Source organism: Mobula hypostoma, chromosome 2, assembly GCF_963921235.1.
Source record: "Mobula hypostoma chromosome 2, sMobHyp1.1, whole genome shotgun sequence".
Lineage (NCBI taxonomy): Eukaryota > Metazoa > Chordata > Chondrichthyes > Myliobatiformes > Myliobatidae > Mobula > Mobula hypostoma.
Window position 1 is genome coordinate 48,013,978 of NC_086098.1, and position 21,344 is coordinate 48,035,321.

The 21,344-nt window shown below is 40.8% G+C and overlaps 1 protein-coding gene across 1 annotated transcript in view; it reads right to left on the reverse strand.

Moving 5' to 3' along the window:
• Positions 1-21,344, reverse strand: part of ldah (lipid droplet associated hydrolase) — a 325,214-nt gene that overhangs the window by 284,274 nt on the left and 19,596 nt on the right. Inside the window, exon 2 of the mRNA XM_063036663.1 lies at positions 19,970-20,135. Within this exon, the coding sequence (XP_062892733.1) occupies positions 19,970-20,105 (136 nt within the window). The 5' untranslated portion in view covers positions 20,106-20,135. The remainder of the gene's footprint in view (positions 1-19,969; positions 20,136-21,344) is intronic.

A 21,344-nucleotide genomic window follows, 5' to 3' on the forward strand; every position in this document is an offset into this window, starting at 1 on the left:
ACTGCTTTGTCCATTGTCATTTGTTCTCGATCTGTAGTAATGAGTTCAAGGGGTTCAGCGCAGTAGCCAGGTTTGGCAGGGACCTGTTATATAAATTGACAAATCCTAAAGAGGACCGCAACTGTGACACATTCTGCGGCCTTGAGGCATCCACCACCGCTTGAATTTTCTCAGCAAACTTGCGTAATGTTTGTGTATCAATCGTGTGACCACAGTAAGTGATACTTGGTTCAAATAAATCACACTTGTTGCGTTGTGCTCTGAGCCCACAATCTTCTAATCTTGTTAACACAGCCTTGAGATTTTGGAGATGTTTCTCATCATCCTTACCGGTAGCAATGATGTCATCCTGCTAACACTGAGCACCTGGGCAGCCTTACAGCCCTGGTCCATAGCTTTCTGCTAGAGTGCAGGTGTAGATGCTACTGCAAAAGTAAACCCATGATAACGATAAAGCCCTTTGTGTTTATGGTGAGAAACACTTTGGACCCTTCTTCCATCTCCATCTGCAGTTGGGCCTCAGGTGTTGCTCATGGGCTCCACTTGAGCTCACTGGCTGGTTTATCACAGATAGTATACTGAACCAGATGGGCTTTGCAAAATCTGGGTGTGGCATTTTCATTTAACAATATTTTACCCCTGACTATATTGCAGGGGCTGTGACATGCAAACAGTGGATGGAAATCCAATCCAATTATAGTTATGTCAGGCACTTATGGCCCCACAATGCTGGACCTCCTGTTTTACCACATACAGCCCAACACGGGGGCTTGTTGCTTGTTGTATTTCACTGCTATGAATATCATTCCCACAGGAGATATTAGTTGTAATATTAGAGTTAGTTCTTAGCTGGTTACCTGCAGGACTCGGTTCAGTCACTTTGAATTGCCATTCAAACTCATCTTGTGGAATGACAGAAACATCCAAGCCAGTGTTCAATACCATTTTAATTAATTTGACGTTCACTTCTGGTGTAAGCCATAATGTTTGTCTATGCAAGACCCTGCAGAACATTAAAAACGTAAAATTTCTGTATGTCTACCCCATTAACGAGTTGCCCGTTGGCACACAAAGTGAAGGAGCTGGATTTGGTGCTGATCGAATGGTATGCTGGCATTCATAGCAAGAGGATTCGAGTACAGGAGCAGGGAGGTACTACTGCAGTTGTACAAGGCCTTGGTGAGACCACACCTGGAGTATTGTGTGCAGTTTTGGTCTCCTAATCTGAGGAAAGACATCCTTGCCATAGAGGGAGTACAAAGAAGGTTCACCAGATTGATTCCTGGGATGGCAGGACTTTCATATGATGAAAGACTGGATCAAGTAGGGTTATACTCGTTGGAATTTAGAAGATTGAGGGGGGATCTTATTGAAACGTATAAAATCCTAAAGGGTTTAGACAGGCTCGATGCAGGAAGATTGTTCCTGATGTTGGGGAAGTCCAGAATGAGGGGTCACAGTTTGAGGATAAAGGGGAAGCCTTTTAGGACCGAGATGAGGAAAAACTTCTTCACACAGAGAGTGGTGAATCTGTGGAATTCTCTGCCACAGGAAACAGTTGAGGCCAGTTCATTGGCTATATTTAAGAGGGAGTTAGATATGGCCCTTGTGGCTAAAGGGATCAGGGGGTATGGAGGGAAGGCTGGTACAGGGTTCTGAGTTGGATGATCAGCCATGATCATACTGAATGGCGGTGTAGGCTCGAAGGGCCGAATGGCCTACTCCTGCACCTATTTTCTATGTTTCTATCACGCTGCTGCCTGCATTCAGAGAGGCGTCTGAGGAGTCCGTACATGAAGGCAGTGTAAAGTCTAACAGCGAGTGATCACCTTTGTCACTTTTCTTGCGATCACAAGATCCTATTGGACATCGTTAATCTGTGAGTTCAATTCACTGATTTATTGGCAGACAGTAAGGGCGAGAGTGGGGGAGCTCACAGCCTCAGAGGTAGCGAGAATTAGGCCTCAGGCCATATTGTCGCCAGTTTACAGCTGCCCAGGAGCGAGATGAAGTCATTACACTCCACCAGAGGTAGAGTCGCATAGAGTCGGGCTGGAGTTAGTGCTGTTCCCCCAGTGTTCACTCGGCAGAGGACAAGTTGGAATGTGTTCGACTGCAGACTCCTGCAACATTCACGGACTCAGGGTCTTGAACTATATTTTCTTATGTGACTGTATTTTACTGATATCTTATTTGTGCTTTATGTGCCATGTGCTGCATGTGACTATTGGTACTATGTTTAGCACCTTGGCCCCAGAGTAATACTCTCTTGTTTCGCTGTATTCATGGGTATTCATGTATGGGTGTGACAATAAACCTTCAACTTGAATTTGAATAATATTGTTAGTTTTCACGTTGTAAATCTCAAGGTTTCCCAATCCCAGGTCACTCTGATCATTATCAGAATGTTCAACAACAGCATGCAGATTATTGCCCTTTTCAGAAATGCAATTTGACTTTTTATCTGTTTTTCTTCCTCGTGCAATCCATTTATTCTTGTCTGCCCAACATGCTCTTTGTACGTATCCTACTTTGTAGCATTTTCTTCAAGTTTCACCTTAAAGTTGCATTGATTTAGTGTATATGAGTCCCTGCCACAGCAGTGACACAATTTGCTCAGCCAGGTTGGTATCTGTTTAGACGTCACAATTTTGTTCACATTCAGTTTCTTTCCTGACTGCAACTCAATTGTGTTTCAACAATTTCAAGTGCTTTTATAAAAATGTGAGTTATCCCATTAAGAACCATTTTTGAGTGCTTTCTTGTAAGATTTCACAAACCAAACAATCTCTCAGTGCATTATTAAGCTCATTACTGAACTGACAATGCGCAGACAATCTCCTCAATTCAGTCGTATACACTGAAATGGACTGCCCCTCCTTTTGATTTAGCTTATGAAACACAAATTGTTCTGCAATCAAATAAGTTTTCGGTTCTAAATGTTTCTGCAGTACTTTCACAATATCAGCAAAGTTTATTTTGACTAGCTTGTTTGGAGCAGTTAAACTTCTAAGCAAACTGTTTCCTCTTCCACTTCGTATACTCAGCAAAACTGGCACACACTTTGCACTGGCTACTTCACTTGCTTCAAAATACTGCTCGATTTGCTCCATATACCATATCCAGTTATCTGTTGTGTAATCAAATGCATCTAATTTTCTGATGTAGCTAGCCATCTCTGCTATTTTTCTTAATAATGATTATTATCACCCTGAACTCGCAGTTTATGAACCTGTGAATGTGTCTGTTTTCTTCCCTTTTTTTAAAAAAAACTCAATGTCTCTGTCCCCTTCCGAAGAAAAAAAATGTGCTTCATTTTTTTTAAAAACTTGACTGCTTCCCTCCTCTTGCAAAGAAAGCTTGCTGTGTTTTTTTTCAACTCGATTATCTTACTGCACTTCAACAGGTAGATAGTCATCTCAGGTTCATTTAAAACTTCCTTTTTGCTGCTGTTACGTTTTGGAATTCCCAAACATAAAACTAATTGAAAATAAAAACCCAGAGATAGGGATACATGTCTTAGTTTCGTCGTTGCTTTAGCAAGACACGTACTTATGACATGGTAACTATTGCCATTCACGTTCTTTTGCATATAACCTATCATGAATAATCTAAACAAAAAAAGATTAATTAAATAACATATTTACAATATTACTCAAATATTACCAAAATATTAAATATACAACACCTCAATACCCTGCTGTGCAATTGGAACCTGGATTTCCTCACTTGCAGACCCCAGACAGTTCGGATTGGCAAAAACATCTTCTCCACCATCTCCATCAGCACAGGTGCACCACAGGGATGTCTGCATAGCCCCCTGCTCTACTCGCTTTGTACAATGATTGTATGGCTAAGTATAGCTCTAACACCATATACAAGTTTGCTGATGACACTACTGTTGTGGGCCATATCAAAGGTGGTGGTGCATCAGCACACAGGAGGGAGATTGAAAACTTGGTGTCATAACAACAACCTCTCACTCAATGTCAACAAGACCAAGGATCTGGTTGCAGACTTCAGGATAGGGAAATAAGAAGTCCATGAGCCAGAACTCAGAGGCAGAGAGGGTCAGTAACTTTAAATTCCTAGGTGTCACCATCTCAGAGGACCTGTCCTGGACACATCATATAAATGTAATTGCAAATAGAGCACAAGAGTGCCTCAGGAGTCTGCAGATATTTGGTATGTCATCAAAAACATTAACGAACTTCCATAGATAAGTGTACTGACTGGCTACATTTCGGCCTGGTATGGGAACACCAATGCCTTTGAGCAGAAAAGGTAGTGGTTCGGCCCAGTACATCTCAGGTAAAGCCCTCCCAACCATTGAGCACTTCTACATGAAACATTGCCATAGAAACGCAGCATCCATCATCAAAGATCCTCCCCACCCAGGCCACGTTCTTTTCTCACTACTGCTATCAGGTAGAAGATACAAGAGTCTCAGGACTTGCACCACCAGCTTCAAGAACAGTTACTACCCTTCAACCATCAGGCTCTTGAAAAGGGGATAACTACACTCATTCCATTTCTGGTGTTCCCACAACCAGTGATCTCACTTTAAGGACTCTTTATCTTGCTAGTTCATTGTTCTTTTTATTTATTATTTATATTAACATTTGCACAGTTTTTGTTCATTGACAGTTAATGTCCTATAGATTCGTTATGTATGACCGCAGGAAAAAAGAATCTCAGGGTTGTACGAATATAAGAAGAGAAGAAAGAAAGAATAAAAAAAATAAGTTACCTCAGTCTAACAGGAGGTGGGGTCATCATTTTCCACATTTGGTTGATTTTTTTCCAAGATTACACACTTAACCTCTGCTTTACTGATACTAATGTGCATGTCTATATTTTCTTTAACACCCTCTTTGCCAACTCATCCACCTTCTCTGCCAACTAATCCACCCTCTCATTCCCCTTCACCCCTACATGTGTGCTGGAACCCATAGAAATTTTACCTGACCTCTTTGATTTGCAATTCTTGTGACTGACTGAAGGACTTTATAAAGTACATCTTGCCAACTGTTTGAGTGAAAAGACCTCAAACTTGCTAGAACTGAGGATGAATCTGAGCATATCAACACTTTGAATTGCCTAGCTTTCTCCACCCATCGCAACGCAACCAACACTGCCAGCATCTCCATTGCAAACACCCCTAACTTATCAGATGTTTTTTTGCTGATTCCAATTTCTTTTGCTAGTATAGCCACCCTAAACCCTGTCACTCCTGTTTCAGGTTCCTTAGCACCATCCATATAAATCTGAGTGTAATCACCATATTTTTCCATCACATGACAGTTAAATGCACTTACCAAATCAGTTTTATATTTTCCTTTCCTTTTTACCTCGGTCAAGCCATACAATCTTCCATGGAGCTACAACCGGACAAACTACTGAAGGACTTATCCTTAGATCAAACACTCCACATTCTTTAGCAATATCATTCCCTACCCGACTAAAGTTATCCCTCTGAAACCTCCCATTTTCCCAGCACTCCTGCAAAACTCCTTTTGCAGGGTGAGAATCACTGTGCCCCTACAAATTAGCCCAGTAGTTTGCCATCAATTGCATCCTTCTTAGTTCCAAAGGCATTACTCCCACTTCTACCTGTAGGGCTGATACTGATGATGTTTTAAAAGCCCCACTACACACTCTCAAAGCCTGAGCCTGAATCACATCCAGTTTCGTTATAAGAGACCTAGCTGCTGATCCATATGCTATGTTTCCATAGTCCAACACAGATCTTAGTAAAGCCACATACATTCTCTTCCATACTGAACAACTTGCTCCCCATTCCCTACCAGGCAAACATCTCATTTATTACTTTTTTACACTTCTCTTCAACTTCTGTGATATGGTCGGCCATGTTAATCGTGAATCAAATATAACTCCCAGAAATTTAAATGATCCAACCCTTTCTAATTCAATCTCATACATCCTTAACTTCTTCCCTATCTCAATTCTTTTCCTGGTGAAAAATACAGTTTGAGTTTTTTCTACTGAAAATCTACATCCCTAATCATAACCCCACTCCACCACTTCATCAATTGCTCCTTGTAGTTTCTTGATTATATGCTCCACGTTTTGCCTCTTTCCCACAAGGCCCCATCATCCGCAAACATCATCCCTGTTACTATTGATGGTGAGGACGTGGATGGGGTGAGGACCTACAAGTACCTGGGGATGAACCTGGATGACGGTTTTCAGCGGAGCACCAACACAGAGGTTGTGTACAAGAAGGGCCAGAGTCACCTCTACTTCCTGAGGAGACTGAGGCCCTCTGGTGTATGGAAGGCTCTCCTTCACATGTTTTACCAGTCTGCTTGTCACCAGTACAATCTTCTACACAGTGGTGTGCTGGGACAATGGCAACAACATGGGTGTAAGGCCGACTCTGTTATATGAGTCAAATTGGACACACTGGAGACTATGGTAGAACAAAGGACCCCGCAGAAAATCCTGGAAATTCTGGCCAAGGTTTCTCACCCTCTGCATGCCAACTTGGCTGAACAGAGGAACACTTTTAGTAAACCAAGACAACTGCGCTGCTCCAAAGAGCGCTATATGAGGTCATTCTTACCTTGGCCATTAAGCTCCATAATGAGTCAACCTATAGTCAGGGAAGTGATGACCCCCTCCTGTTAGACTGTTCGAGGTAACTTACTTTTTATTCTTTCTTCTCTTCTAATAATGTATAATTTGTTAATCTGTGCACCTGTAATGCTACTATGACACTGTAATTTCCTTTGGGATCAATAAAAAATCTACCTTTAATTTGGCAATTATCACAAGTAATAACTCCCAGATATTCCTTACTTTGCTCGCCTAAGGGCATTCTAATAAAAGAAACTGAGTGGGGAGGGGGCACAGGTGGAGGCAGATCTGTATCAGTTGTATCGAAAACTACATTACAAAATCAGCCACATCAACTAAATACTGAAAAGTAACAGGAAAAAAATAAGCAAGTTATGTAACATATCTTTAGGCAATGGTTGGAGATATGATTATAAAGTCAACAAGCCATGAGACTGGTAATAAAATCCCCTAAATAAGAAAACGTGAAAAATTGAAATTTGGCATTTCAAAAAAAAAGGTCAATCCCATTAAAAACAGTCAATGAGTATTTGTTAGGAAAAGGCCTGAATACCAAAATTGGTGGTCATTTGTATGGAGGAGTACGATCCCAATTACTCAAACCAAAAAGAAAAGTTGGCATACATTTGTGGATCACTAAGGCACCACCAAATGTGTATAATGTTGGATTATAAAATCAAAAACCTGCTTTTCCATTTTCTTTTGAACATCAACAAATGGTTTGATGCCATGCCTATGGAAGAAAACATCCATATATCAAATTAGATATCTTTAAATCTACTTTTAAACACCAGAATGCTCTTGCTAAGGATAAGAATCAGCTTCACTATGCAAACAAAATACTCTTTCCTTCTTTGCCTCTCTTCTTGGTGTTCAGTACATCAATTTATGTCTTACTGAAACATTTCACTAAGTGGTGCAGTGCACCAGTGTGTTGCTGAAATTGGGTGGCTGGACCATATTATTCAACAAGTAACCAGGCTTGCAAAAAATAATTTGATGGCCAACAAGGTACACATAGTAGATCTATTTCTAATTCCATATTCTACCACCAGAACAGGTCTACTGCAGACACAATCCCACTGGCTCTCCAGTCAGCCTCGCACTATATGGACAACTGCAATACATACATCAGGCTGCTATTTATCAATTACAGCTTGGTATTGAACACCATCATCTCCTTAGTACTAATCAACATGCTTCAAAAACCGGGCCTATGTATTTCACTCTGCAACTGAATCCTTGACTTCCTCATCAGGAGGCCACAGTCAGAATCAGGTTTAATATCACCAGCATGTGAGGTGAAATTTAACTTAGCAGCAGCAGTTCAATGCAATACATAATACAAGAGAAAAAAAATAATAAAACAAATAATAAAGTAAATCAATTACAGTATAGATATATTGAATAGATTAAAAAATATGCAAAAAAATAGAAATACTGTATATTAAAAAAAGTGAGGTAGTGTCCAAGGGTTCAATGTCCATTTGGGAATCAAATGGCAGAAGGGAAGAAGCTGTTCCTGAATCACTGAGTGTGTGCCTTCAGACTTCTGTACCTCCTACCTGGTGGTAACAGTGAGAAAAGGGCATGCCCTGGGTGCTGGAGGTCCTTAGTAATGGATGCTGCCTTTCTGAGACACCGCTTCCTGAAGATGTCCTGGGTACTTCGTAAACTAGTACCCAAGATTGAGCTGACGAGATTTACAACCCTCTGCAGCTTCTTTTGGTCCTGTGCAGTAGCCCTCCCCCCGCCCCCGCCCCATACCAGACAGTGATGTACCCTGTCAGAATGCTCTCCATGGTACATCTGTAGAAGTTTTTGAGTGTATTTGTTGATATGCCAAATCTCTTCAAACTCCTAATGAAGTATAGCCATTGTCTTGCCTTCTTTATAACTGCATTGGTATGTCGGGACCACATTAGATCCTCAGAGATCTTGACATCCAGGAACTTGAAACTGCTCACTCTCTCCACTTCTGATCCCTCTATGAGGATTGGTATGTGCTCCTTCGTCTTACCCTTCCTGAAGTCCACAATCAGCTCTTTTGTCTTACTGATGTTGAGTGCCAGGCTGTTGCTGTGGCAACACTCCACTAGTTGGCATACATCACTCCTGTATGCCCTCTCATCACCATCTAAGATTCTACCAACAATGGTTGTATCGTCAGCAAATTTATAGATGTTATTTGAGCTATGCCTAGGCACACAGTCATGTGAATATAGAGAGTAGAGCAGTGGGCTAAGCACACACTCCTGAGGTGCACCAGTGTTGATCGTCAGCAAAGAGGATACATTATCACCAATCTGCACAGACTGTGGCCTTCCGATTAGGAAGTCAAGGATCCAATTGCAGAAGGAAGTACAGAAGCCCAGGTTCTGCAACTGCTCAATCAGGATTGTGGGAATGATGGTATTAAATGCTGAGAAAAAGCCGATGAATAGTATCCTGACGTAGGTGTTTGTGTTGTCCAGGTGGTCTAAAGCTGTGTGGAGAGCCATTGAGACTGTGTCTGCCATTGACCTATTGTGGCGATAGGCAAGTTGCAATGGGTCCAGGTCCTTGCTGAGGTAGGAGTTCAGTCTAGTCATGACCAACCTCTCAAAGCATTTCATTACTGTAGATGTGAGTGCTACTGGGCGATAGTCATTAAGACAGCCCATATTATTATTCTTAGGCACTGGTATAATTGTTACCTTTTTGAAGCAAGTGGGAACTTCTGCCTGTTGCAGTGAGAGGTTGAAAATGTCCTTGAATACTCCCGCCGGTTGGTTGGCACAGGTTTTCAGAGCCTTACGAGGTACTCCATCGGGACCTTCCACCTTGCGAGGGTTCACCCTCTTTAAAGACAGACTAACATCGGCCTCTGAGACAGAGATGACAGGGTCATCAGGTGCAGCAGGGATCTTCACAGCTATAGTTGTGTCCTCCCTTTCAAAGTGGGCATGGCAGATCAGTAATAACACATCCTCCTCACTGATAACTAATCCAGTTGTGCCTCATGGATTCATGCTTAGCCCATTGCTCTACACTCCCTACTTTCATAACTGTGTAACCAGGCACAGCTCAAATGTCATTTATAAATTCACCAGTGATCCCACCGTAGTTGGCCGAGTCTCACATGGTTACAAGGAGGCGTACTGAAGTGAGAAATATCTGCTGGTTGCATGGTGTCGCAACAACAACCAGCAAGGCCAAAAAATTGATAGTTGCTTTCAGAACAGGAAAGCTGGGAGAACGTACAGTACAGTGCAAATGTTTTTGGGCACATAGATATAGCTAGAGCGACTACTGTATTTGTCAACGTGGAGCGGAGAGTGAGTTTGTAAATCTGGTGAGAGGCAAGGATATTGGGAATAGCGAGGGCGCAGCGCCACGGGATGGGTTTGGGACAGGCGGCAGAGGAGTGCTGGGGTGGGGGGGGGGCGGGTGGTGTGGATGCAAACCCACCCCGTCCTGAGACACCAGGCAAGGTCATTTGATTTCAAACAATTGGTCACTGCGGTGCTTCCCACTCCCTCTCCTCTCCCTTCCCTTTTCCCAACCAATTTTCCCCTTTCCTAGTCCCCTTCCCATTTTCAGTCCACAATATTGATGCATATTAGAATCACTCACATATGTCATTAATTTGTTTTTATTGTGGCAGCAATACAGCACAATACATGCAGTAAAATTACTACAGTACTGTGAGAAGTCTTAGGCACAATGCACACACAACCACACACACACGCAACATACATACATGCATAACATACATATATATAAATAATGTGCCTAATACATTTGAGCAGAACTGTATACCACTCTTCTTTGAGGGATCAGTGGTGGAAAGATGGAAAGGGTGAGCAGCTTCAAGTTCCCAAGTGTCAACATCTCAGAGGATATATTCTGGGCTCAACATATTGATGCAATCACTAAGGAGAGGCTAACTTCATTAGGTGTTTGAAGAGATTTACTATGTCACCAAAGATCTTACAAATTTCTATAGATGTACAGTGGAGAGCATTCTGCCTGGTTGCATCACAGCCTGGTATGAAGCCTCCAATGCACAGAATAACAGGGGCCTGTTGGGAGGTTACAGACCCAGCCAGCTCCATCATGGGGACCATGCTCCTCACCATCCAGAACATCTTCCAGAGGTGCTGTTTCAAGGAAGAGGCATCCATCATCAAAGAGCCTCACCATCTAAGACATGACCCCTCATTACTACCATCAGAGAGGTTAAGGATGCTTGAAGATCACTTGTAGAATTTTATATCTGTGCACTGCGATGCTGCTGCAAAACAACAAATTTTACATCATTTGTCAAATATAATCAATATATGTCAATGATGTCGAGATGTAGCTCCTAAGAGACCGCGTAAATGAACTGGAGCTGCAGCTCAATGACCTTCGTCTGGTCAGGGAGAGTGAGGAGTTGATAGAGAGGAGTTACAGGCAGGTGGTCACACCGGGGCCAAGGGAGGCAGACAAGTGAGTCATGGCTGGGGAGGGGTGGGGTGGGCGGGGAGAGGGTGTCAGATAATAGAGAGTACCCCCAATGGCTGTGCCCCTTGACAATAGGTACTCCTGTTTGAGTACTGTTAGGGGGGGTGGGGACAGCTTACCTGGGGGAAGCAACAGTGGCCGTGCCTCCGGCACAGAGTCTGGCCCTGTAGCTCAGAAGGTTAGGGAAAGGAAGAGGAGGGCAGTAGTAATAGGGGACTCGATAGTAAGGGGTCAGATAGGCGATTCTGTGGACGCAGTCCGGAGACCCGGATGGTAGTTTGCCTCCCTGGTGCCAGGGTCCAGGATGTTTCTGATCGTGTCCAATGTATCCTGAAGTGGGAGGGAGAGGAGCCAGAGGTCGTGGTACATATAGGTACCAATGACATAGGTAGGAAAAGGGGAGAGATCCTGAATGGAGAATATAGGGAGTTGAGAAAAAGGACCGCAAAGGTAGTAATCTCGGGATTACTGCCTGTGCTACGCGACAGTGAGAGTAGGAATGCAATGAGGTGGAGGATAAATGCATGGCTGAGGGATTGGAGCAGGGGGCAGGGATTCAAGTTTTTGGATCATTGGGACCTCTTTTGGTGCAGATGTGACCTGTTCAAAAAGGACGGGTTACACTTGAATCCTAGAGGGACCAATATCCTGGCGGGGAGATTTGCGAGGGCTACTGAGGTGACTTTAAACTAGAATGGTTGGGGGGGTGGGAATCAAATTAAAGACACTAGGAGAGAGGAGGTTAGTTCACAAATAGAGAAAGCTAGTAGACAGTATGTGAGGGAGGATAGGCAGGGGTCAGAGATCAGGAGCACTCAGACCAAAGACGTAGGGGACAAGGAAGAAAAAGATAACCAAGTTGTTTGCTCCATTAAGGATAAAAAGAGAGTAAGAGGTGGAGTTTCTTAAATGCACCTATTTTAATGCTAGGAGCATTGTAAGAAAGGTGGGTGAGCTTACAGCATGGATTGGTACCTGGAAATATGATATTGTAGCTATTAGTGAAACATGGTTGCAGGAGGGGTGTGATTGGCAACTAAATATTCCAGGATTTCGTTGCTTCAGGTGTGACAGAATAGGAGGAGCAAGAGGGGGAGGTGTTGCATTGCTTGTCAGAGAAAATATAACAGCGGTCCTCTGGCAGGATAGATTAGTGGACTCGTCCAGGGAGGCTATTTGGGTGGAATTGTGGAATGGGAAAGGTGTAGTGATGCTTATAGGGGTGTATTATAGACCACCTAATGAGGACCGAGAACTGGAGGAGCAAATTTGTAAGGAGATAGCAGATATTTGTAGTAAGCACAAGGTTGGGATTGTGGAAGCTTTTAATTTTCCACACATAGACTGGGAAGCCCAATCTGTAAAAAGGCTGGATGGTTTGGAGTTTGTCAAATGTGTGCAAGATAGTTTTTTGCAGCAATACATAGAGGTACCAACTAGAGAAGGGGAAGTGTTGGATCTCCTGTTAGGGAATGAGATGGGGCAGGTGACGGAGGTATGTGTTGGGGAGCACTTCGGGTCCAGTGATCACAATACCATTAGTTTCAATATAATTATGGAGAAGGATATGACTGGACCCAAGGTTGAGATTTTTGATTGGAGAAAGGCTAACTTTGAGGAGATGTGAAAGGATTTAGAAGGAGTGGATTGGGACAATTTGTTTTATGGGAAGGATGTAATAGAGAAATGGCGGTCATTTAAAGGTGAAATTTTGAGGGTACAGGATCTTTATGTTCCTGTTAGGTTGAAAGGAAAGGTTAAAAATTTGAGAGAGCCATGGTTTTCAAGGGATATAGGAAACTTGGTTCGGAAAAAGAGAGATATCTACAATAAATATAGGCAGCTTGGAGTTAATGAGGTCCTCGAGGAATATAAAGGATGTAAAAAGAATCTGAAGAAAGAAATTAGAAAAGCTAAAAGAAGATACGAGGCAGTTTTAGCAAGGAAGGTGAAAATAAATCCAAAGGGTTTCCACAGTTATATTAATAGCAAAAGGATAGTGAGGGATAAAATTGGCACCTTAGAGAATCAGAGTGGATGGCTATGTGCGGAGTCAAAGGAGATGGGGGAGATTTTGAACAATTTCTTTTCTTCGGTATTCACTAAGGAGAAGGATATTGAATTGTGTAAGGTAAAGGAAACAAGAAGGGTAGTTATGGAATGCATGACGATTAAAGAAGAGGAAGTACTGGCGCTTTTAAGGAATATAAAAGTGGATAAGTCTCCGGGTCCGGACACGATATTCCCTAAAACCTCGAGGGAAGTTAGTGTGGAAATAGCAGGGGCTCTGACAGAAATATTTCAAATGTCATTAGAAACAGAGATGGTGCCGGAGGATTGGCATATTGCTCATGTGGTTCTATTGTTTAAAAAGGGTTCTAAGAGTAAACCTAGCAATTATCGGCCTGTGAGTTTGACGTCCGTAGTGGGTAAATTGATGGAAAGTATTCTTAGAGATGGTATATATAATTATCTGAATAGTCAGGGTCTGATTAGGAACAGTCAACATGGATTTGTATGTGGAAGGTCATGTTTGACAAATCTTACTGAATTTTTTAATGAGATTACTAGGAAAGTTGATGAGGGTAAAGCGGTGAATGTTGTCTATATGGACTTCAGTAAGGCCTATGACAAGGTTCCACACGGAAGGTTAGTTAGGAAGGTTCAATCGTTAGGCATTAATATTGAAGTAGTAAAAAGGATTCAGCAGTGGCTGGATAGGAGACGCCAGAGAGTAGTGGTGGATAACTGCGTGTCAGATTGGAGGAAGGTGTGTAGCGGTGTGCCTCAGGGATCTGTACTGGGTCCAATGTTGTTTGTCATATATATTAATGATCTGGATGATGGAGTGGTAAATTGGATTAGTAAGTATACAGATGATACTAAGGTAGGTGGCGTTGTGGATAATGAAGTAGGTTTTCAAAGCTTGCAGAGAGGTTTAGGCCAGTTAGAAGAGTCGGCTGAAAGATGGCAGATGGAGTTTAATGCTGAAAAATGTGAGCTGCTACATTTTGGTAGGACTAATCAAAATAGGGCATACATGGTAAATGGTAGGGCATTGAAGAATGCTGTAGAACAGAGGGATCTAGGAATAATGGTGCATAATTCCCTGAAGGTGGAATCTCATGTGGACAGGGTGGTGAAGAAAGCTTTTGCTATGCTAGCCTTTATTAATCAGAGCATTGAGTATAGGAGTTGGGATGTAATGTTGAAATTGTATAAGGTATTGGTAAGGCCAAATTTGGAGTATTGTGTACAGTTCTGGTCACCGAATTATAGGAAAGATGTCAATAAAATTGAGAGAGTACAGAGGAGGTTTACTAAAATGTTGCCTGGGTTTCGTCCCCTAAGTTACAGAGAAAGGTTGAACAAGTTAGGTCTCTATTCTTTCGAGCATAGAAGGTTGAGAGGGTACTTGATAGAGGTGTTTGAAAATTATGAGGGGGATTGATAGAGTTGACGTGGATAGGCTTTTTCCATTGAGAGTGGGGGAGATTCAAACAAGAAGACATGAGTTGAGAGTTAAAGGGCAAAAGTTTAGGGGTAACATGAGGAGGAACTTCTTTACTCAGAGAGTGGTAGCTGTGTGGAACGACCTTCCAGCAGAAGTGGTTGAGGCAGGTTCAATGTTGTCGTTTAAAGTTAAATTGGATAGATATATGGACAGGAAAGGAATGGAGGGTTATGGATCAAGTGCAGGTTGGTGGGACTAAGTGAGAGTAGGAGTTCAGCACGGACTAGAAGTGCCGAGATGGCCTGTTTCCCTGCTGTAATTGTTATATGGTTATATGTTATTTGGTTATATAATAAATCTGACCCCGATTCTGAAATTTGATTATTTTTACCTTTTTTGGATTCATGAACATTATGAAATTCAGAACCATGCCAACCTAGAAGCTTTACCAATAAAGATTATTCTAATTGACAGCAAGATTAATTTAGCAAATCTGCCTGCAGAAAACAGCTTAAAGTTAAAAGTTATCAACAGAATAAGTTAACACACTACCTATAAGTACATAAAATATAATATATTCAATCCTTAAGATTTGAATGTTTTCATGGAGATCACAGCCATAAAGGTGCCATTTACTAGCCACCTTCTGGATCATTCCTCAATAATCCAGAAGGAAAATTAATTGGTATTGCATATAAACTCTTCTCAGGCTTCCCGCAGGGTCCAGTTGTCGATTTTAACCAAAGTTTTGATGACAATCTCTGCCATCTTCATCAGAGATGATGCCGAGGCATGTCTAGTCCGGGGGTAGATACACTCAACTCCAGTTGTCCGTCCCTCCTGATTGGTTGAGGATTAACCAATCAGATTTCTGCTGTCCCACCCTGTTCAAAATCGTCAATGATTTTAAACAGGCTGGGATAGCGGAACACTGATCAATTAAAATTGACACCTGGACGCGTCTGGCAGACCAGGAAGAGTCATATATGCTGGAAGAGTGCTAGGTCGTTGTTGATATTCCATGGTTACATGGCTGTGTAGATGGAAGTAAACCATTAAGTTGGAACGCTTCCGCAGCACCATAAGGTCAGTACATTATATGACAAGAATCTTTCCAAATTGGTGATCAAGCAAAACAATGATTTTTATTTGGAAATGGGGATATGTCTAGGCCAGACAAAACATAAAACATTGAATAGTACAGAGTAGGAGTCTTTGGCCCACGATGTCTGCGCCAAGCATAATGCCAAATTATACTAATTCCTTCTGCTTGTATATGATCTATGGTCCTCCATTCCCTGTATATTCAGCGGAGCAGCAAATTAACTGAATTAATGGAACATATAGAGCCAATGTACTTGATTGGCATCCTTCCTAAAACATCTCTCATTGTCACAGAACCTCTTGACCATGAGTTGAACTGTACTCTGGCAGGTCCTACAGACTTTACTAGCATATACATTTATATTTCAATCCCAGTCTGAAGGTGAAAATTCAATATATTAAAGCAAGTCCCCGTCAAGTACTTTTCTATGTCTTCACAAATGGAAGTTATGCAATTATGTTTTTAAATACAAGGACAATTCCAGCATTATCATGTTTTAAAGGAATTTTGTATCCCACAGGACAAAGTTTAGTTAAAATTAAAGTTGTAGAAATGCCAGTATTTTAGTTCATATCTTCATCCAAGTGGAACTACAAAGCTGCATAGTTTTGGCCATCATTATGATTCAAAATGACTCCCAGTGAAGTAATACATCATAGCTAGCCCAAACAAAAGTAAGATTGAAAAATGTGTTACTGGAAAACATTTAAAAAATCACAGCCAAAGTTAAATTTCTTACAGCTCTAGTTAAAGTCAGATCATGAATGTTGTAAATTACATTCATGAACTGAATTATGGCAGATGAACAGTGATTTCTCATCTTCTGTACCTCTACACAAAATGTAAAACATATATTTGATGCTCATTTCAACTTTCCAGAAGCTGTATGAAATTCTTGTATTTGTTACAAAATTATGAAGTTACACAATTGGCAAATAGCTTGTCATAAGAATGAGCTGAATGCATTTTCTAATTAGTTGTAATAATCATTGCTCATTTTAGACTAAACTGCACTTTGGATCCCAAACTCAAAATTTTGAAAATAAAACTCTGCTTCGTACTTCTACAGTATATGCTATCAACAAAGAACTGCTTACATTCTGGAAGTTATTACTAAATAAAAATCACTTAATTACCACAATTGCAACTGTTTCCATTATTTTCCAAAAAAATTAATCGTATAATCATTGAACAACTGGGAGTTTAAATGGAGTTATACAGAGGTCCATTGTAATGCTTACAGTTAAGAATAAATCATTTGAGATATTAACACTTTAAAGTGTAATGTGGGGTGTGCTAGAATATTAGGTTAAAGCCAATGCTTGACCTTCAAAACAGGCAAGCTTTCTGCTATTCCATCATTTTTCTGGATTCAGTTTCCAACTCATATTAAAAACATTTAATTTTCTTTTTAACCCATTACAATAATCTAAAAACAATTGACAGCACTCTGGAGTTTTTGGTCTGATTGATCTTCTCTTGTGGACAGGCACATTATTCGTGAGGGAAGCAGCTTATGTCTCAGAGGGAACTTAATGACTCAAGCTCTTTAAACCATTTGGGTTAAGAACTTCTCCAAGATTGAGCTTTTGAAGACACATAGTTCCCTTTCAGCTGACTGGACTGTTACATTTGGATGGAATTTCTGGAACAGAGCCCAGGAATTCAGCTGCATGTTCAGTAAATATCATGCCCAGCATCCACAATCTAGCCACAGTATGCTCATTCCATTCTCAAAAAGTCAAAGCGTGGCTTGATCCAATCCCAAACTACAGGGCAGCATCAGTTCCAGAATAGACAACAACCATTCCAGACTTATGAGAATCTATATGAATATATAGAAATGAACAAGTGTTCTCCTGGAATTTGTGTAATTAAAGTACCAAGAAATTTATCATCAAAGTACATACATGTCACCGTATACAACACTTAGATTCATTTTTCTGCAGGCAGGCACAGTATATCCAAGGAACACAATAGAATCAATGAACGACCACATTAAAGGCAAACTAATATGCAAAAGACAACAAACTGTGAAAATACAAAAAAAAAGAATTAATGTCCGGAACATGAGGTGAACAGCCTTGAAAGTGAGTCCATAAGTTGTGAGAGCAGTTCAGTGATGGTGTGAGTGAAGTTATCTCCTCTGGTTCAAGAGCCTGATGGCTGTGGGATAATAACAGTTCCTGAACCTGGTGTTGTGGGTCCTGAGGCTGCTGCACCTTCTTCCTGGTGGGAGCAGTAAGAAGACAGCATGGACTGGATGGTGGAGGTCCTTGATGATGGATGCTGCTTTCCTGCACAGCACTCTATGTAGATGTACTCAATGGAGGGGAGGGCTTCACCCATGAAGGACTGCACCATATCCACTACGTTTTGGAGGATCTTTCCATTCAAATGCATTGGTGTTTCCATACCAGGCCATGATACAACCAGTCAATATACTCTCCAGCACACATCTATAGAGGTTTGTCAAAGTTTTAGATGTCATGCCAAATCTTCGCAAACTCCTCAGGAAGTAGAGAGGCTACTGTGCTTTCTTTGCAATGGCACTTTCATGCTATGCCCGGGATCGATCCCGTGAAATGATAACACAAAGGAATTTAAAGTTGCTGACCCTCTCCACCTCTGATCTTCTGATGAGGAGTGATTCATGGGCCTCTTGTTTCCTTTTTCTGAAGCCATTAAATGGCTCCTTGGTCTTGCTGACATTCAGAGAAAGGGTGGTGTTGTGGTACCCCTCAGCCAGACTTTTAAATCGCCCTCCTATATGGTGATTCATCACCACCTTTGATTTCGCCAACGACAGTAATATTTTCAGCAAATTTAAGTATGGCATTGGAGCTGAACTTAGCCTCACACTCGTAATATAAAATGCGAAGAGCAGGGGGCTAAGCACACAGCCTGGTGGTGCACCTCTGCTGACGGAGATTGTGGAGATGTTATTGCCGAGCTGAACTGGGTCTGGGTAAGAAAATTGAGGATCCAATTGCACAAGGAAGTATTAAGGCTTGAGAGGCACTTCATTTGAACCAAGTGATAACTAGTGAATGTCAGATAACTCATTAGTACTATCTGCATGGCAAATGTAATAAGGTGGCCCTTTACCAACACATCTATAGTAGTCTCACACACAAAATATTACAGGAACTCAGTACATGGTTTCAGCAAGTTGAGCTTACTAGAACAAGAATAAGTGTGAATTATAGTTGTTAATTTTCTAGATTTATAGAATTATAATTGTTAACTTTCTAGATTTATGAAAGGATGTGGAGTTCAGCAATTGCAGATTTCCAGTTAATCAAACTGAAAACCACAACAGCCATGTCAGGTAATGCATTATTTGGAATTTATGATACATCTGGTGTAACAAGGCTCTGCCTGTGTTTATGTTTCAAATGAGCTCCTCTAACATTTGTCTTACATTGCCAAAATGTAACTTTTCTTTCACATTCATATCAAGCTTAATCTATAACCTTTGCCTCATTTACCCCCTGTAAAAGCAAATTCCACACTTTCAACACATAAATGGGGAGGGACCTGCTCCAGAATTCTCTTCTGGATTTGATGGTGACAGTAATATATTTATGACTACAAGTTTTGAACCTGCTCATGTGAAGTATCCGGCTCAAATTGACCAAATTTGAAGACTTACTGGAGTTCATCTCTCAGCCTTTTTCCCTCCAGAATAAAGAAGCCTAGATTTTTTTATAAACACAATGTTATCTTCGAATTTTTTTTTTTTTTTTTTTTTTGCATTTCACATATGTCTGTAAATTCATGAAACCAGCAACCAAAGAGAGCAACACCGCGGCCATTACTAACTTTCCACATTGACAATTTTCACTGAATTAGGAATATGCAAAACAATTTCAATTCAAATAGATATAAATTAGCTAAAATGAGTGAAATGCAAGACACTAAGAATCAAATTAAATACAAACTTGATAACTACTGTCCAGGAAAATGGGTAATGAATGCAACATATCCATTTTAATTACTAAACCACAAAGAAACTAAATCCTGTTGTCAGGTATTCTAATTTCTGAAGTACTTCACTTCTGAATTATCTGTGTCACCAGAACTAAGCACACATTTATATGGAACAGAAATTTCCTTACTTATGTTGTCCATTCTACATCTTTCATGCCATTAAGTTACAGCTGTATTATCTGGAAATAATTAAACTTATGTCTAATCTGAAAAGCATCTTTGCAAAACATCTGGACCTATTGCTTCTATTTTGTTCGGGCATATTCAGCATTTGAAAACTGCCTTGATTTTTTTTTGTTTTTAATATCCCTATACATTAGATTCCTTACCTGGAATAATCAGGAACAACACCTTGGAGGACGTATTTGATTCATCCCTTGGCCAACAATCAATGGATCCCAGTTTTAGTAGCTGAGTTGCAGCCCCACTGCAATAGAAGAATTCTTCCTGGGGTTCTTCCTCCATGGTGGAAGCAGAGTAAAGCAAAATTTACACCTATCACAAAAGTATGCAATCAGTATCTATGCTTGGAAAAGCTGGGCTGAATAGTTAACTTTTGTTAAAGATTTTCAAGTCACATCTGATAATCCGCAGTCTACAGGTAGCACATATCAAAAGTGCATGAAGTTCAAAGAAAGCAGACATTCTTCCAATCATCCAGTAGAACTACAATGCAACTCTAAATTGGAAAGCAAACTTAGATTCGAAGCTTAAAGCTGCCCAAATTGCACAGCTGTGTGAAGATTGCTACCACAATAGGGGAAGTGTAAGCCAACTGAAGAATTTAAAAAACGATAATAACTACAGCAACATTGATTTTATTTTACTGGCAATAAGGCAACAAGAACAACAAAGCAAGGTAAATATTAGAGCTCTTTCCTCAAGGGATCCTACAATAACTCTGAATGCCAAAGCATGCGATGTTAATAATTCAGAGGTCAAGTTTGTTGATCAACTCGTTACCATGCATTTATAATTTTTAAGAAATACACAATCAAACAATCTGAAAAATATCGCCCCTCTCCTTTAGGTCACGTAGTAACAAAGCAATTCAGATTTCCTTCATGGTTACACAAATATTTTTTTGATTACTGTCAGTCTTTCCACGACCACATTATGGAAAAAACTTTGAAGCCCAAAAATGATCAGAAAAGCATGCATCTGTAATATATTGGAATGCTCAAGTTAGTGACAGTAAATTGAAACAACGTATTACTAGTAATATTAATGCCCACTACCTTTATTTTCACCAGAGGCAGTGCTGAAGGCTGGCTCTTAAGTGCATAGTTGAAAGACATACCAGGCTAAGTTTTCCTTTGGAATTTCAGAGCATCTAACTGGAAATCAAAGAAAAATGGAGAAGAAATGCTACCATTGAACCCTAATCTGAAAATTGCTGGCAGTCTTCTGCCATCTGTGATAAATTATAATAAATGATTGCATTTTTCCCATTGCACTCTACGAAAAAAAAAGACAATAAGATGGTACAGTTTGAACCAAGCACTCCCTCAATAAGCATCAATGCTGAGCAGACCAAAGCAATAATACTTAGCTCATTTCATCCTCAACTGTTTCTCTAGCATTAAGTTAATCTCTAATTCCAGTAAATGCCTCAGGCTGAATTGAACCGCCATTTTACGTTAATATAATTTGACTCTCTTGAATGGTATCACCTCTTACAAAGTGAAATCGAGCGCAATAGGT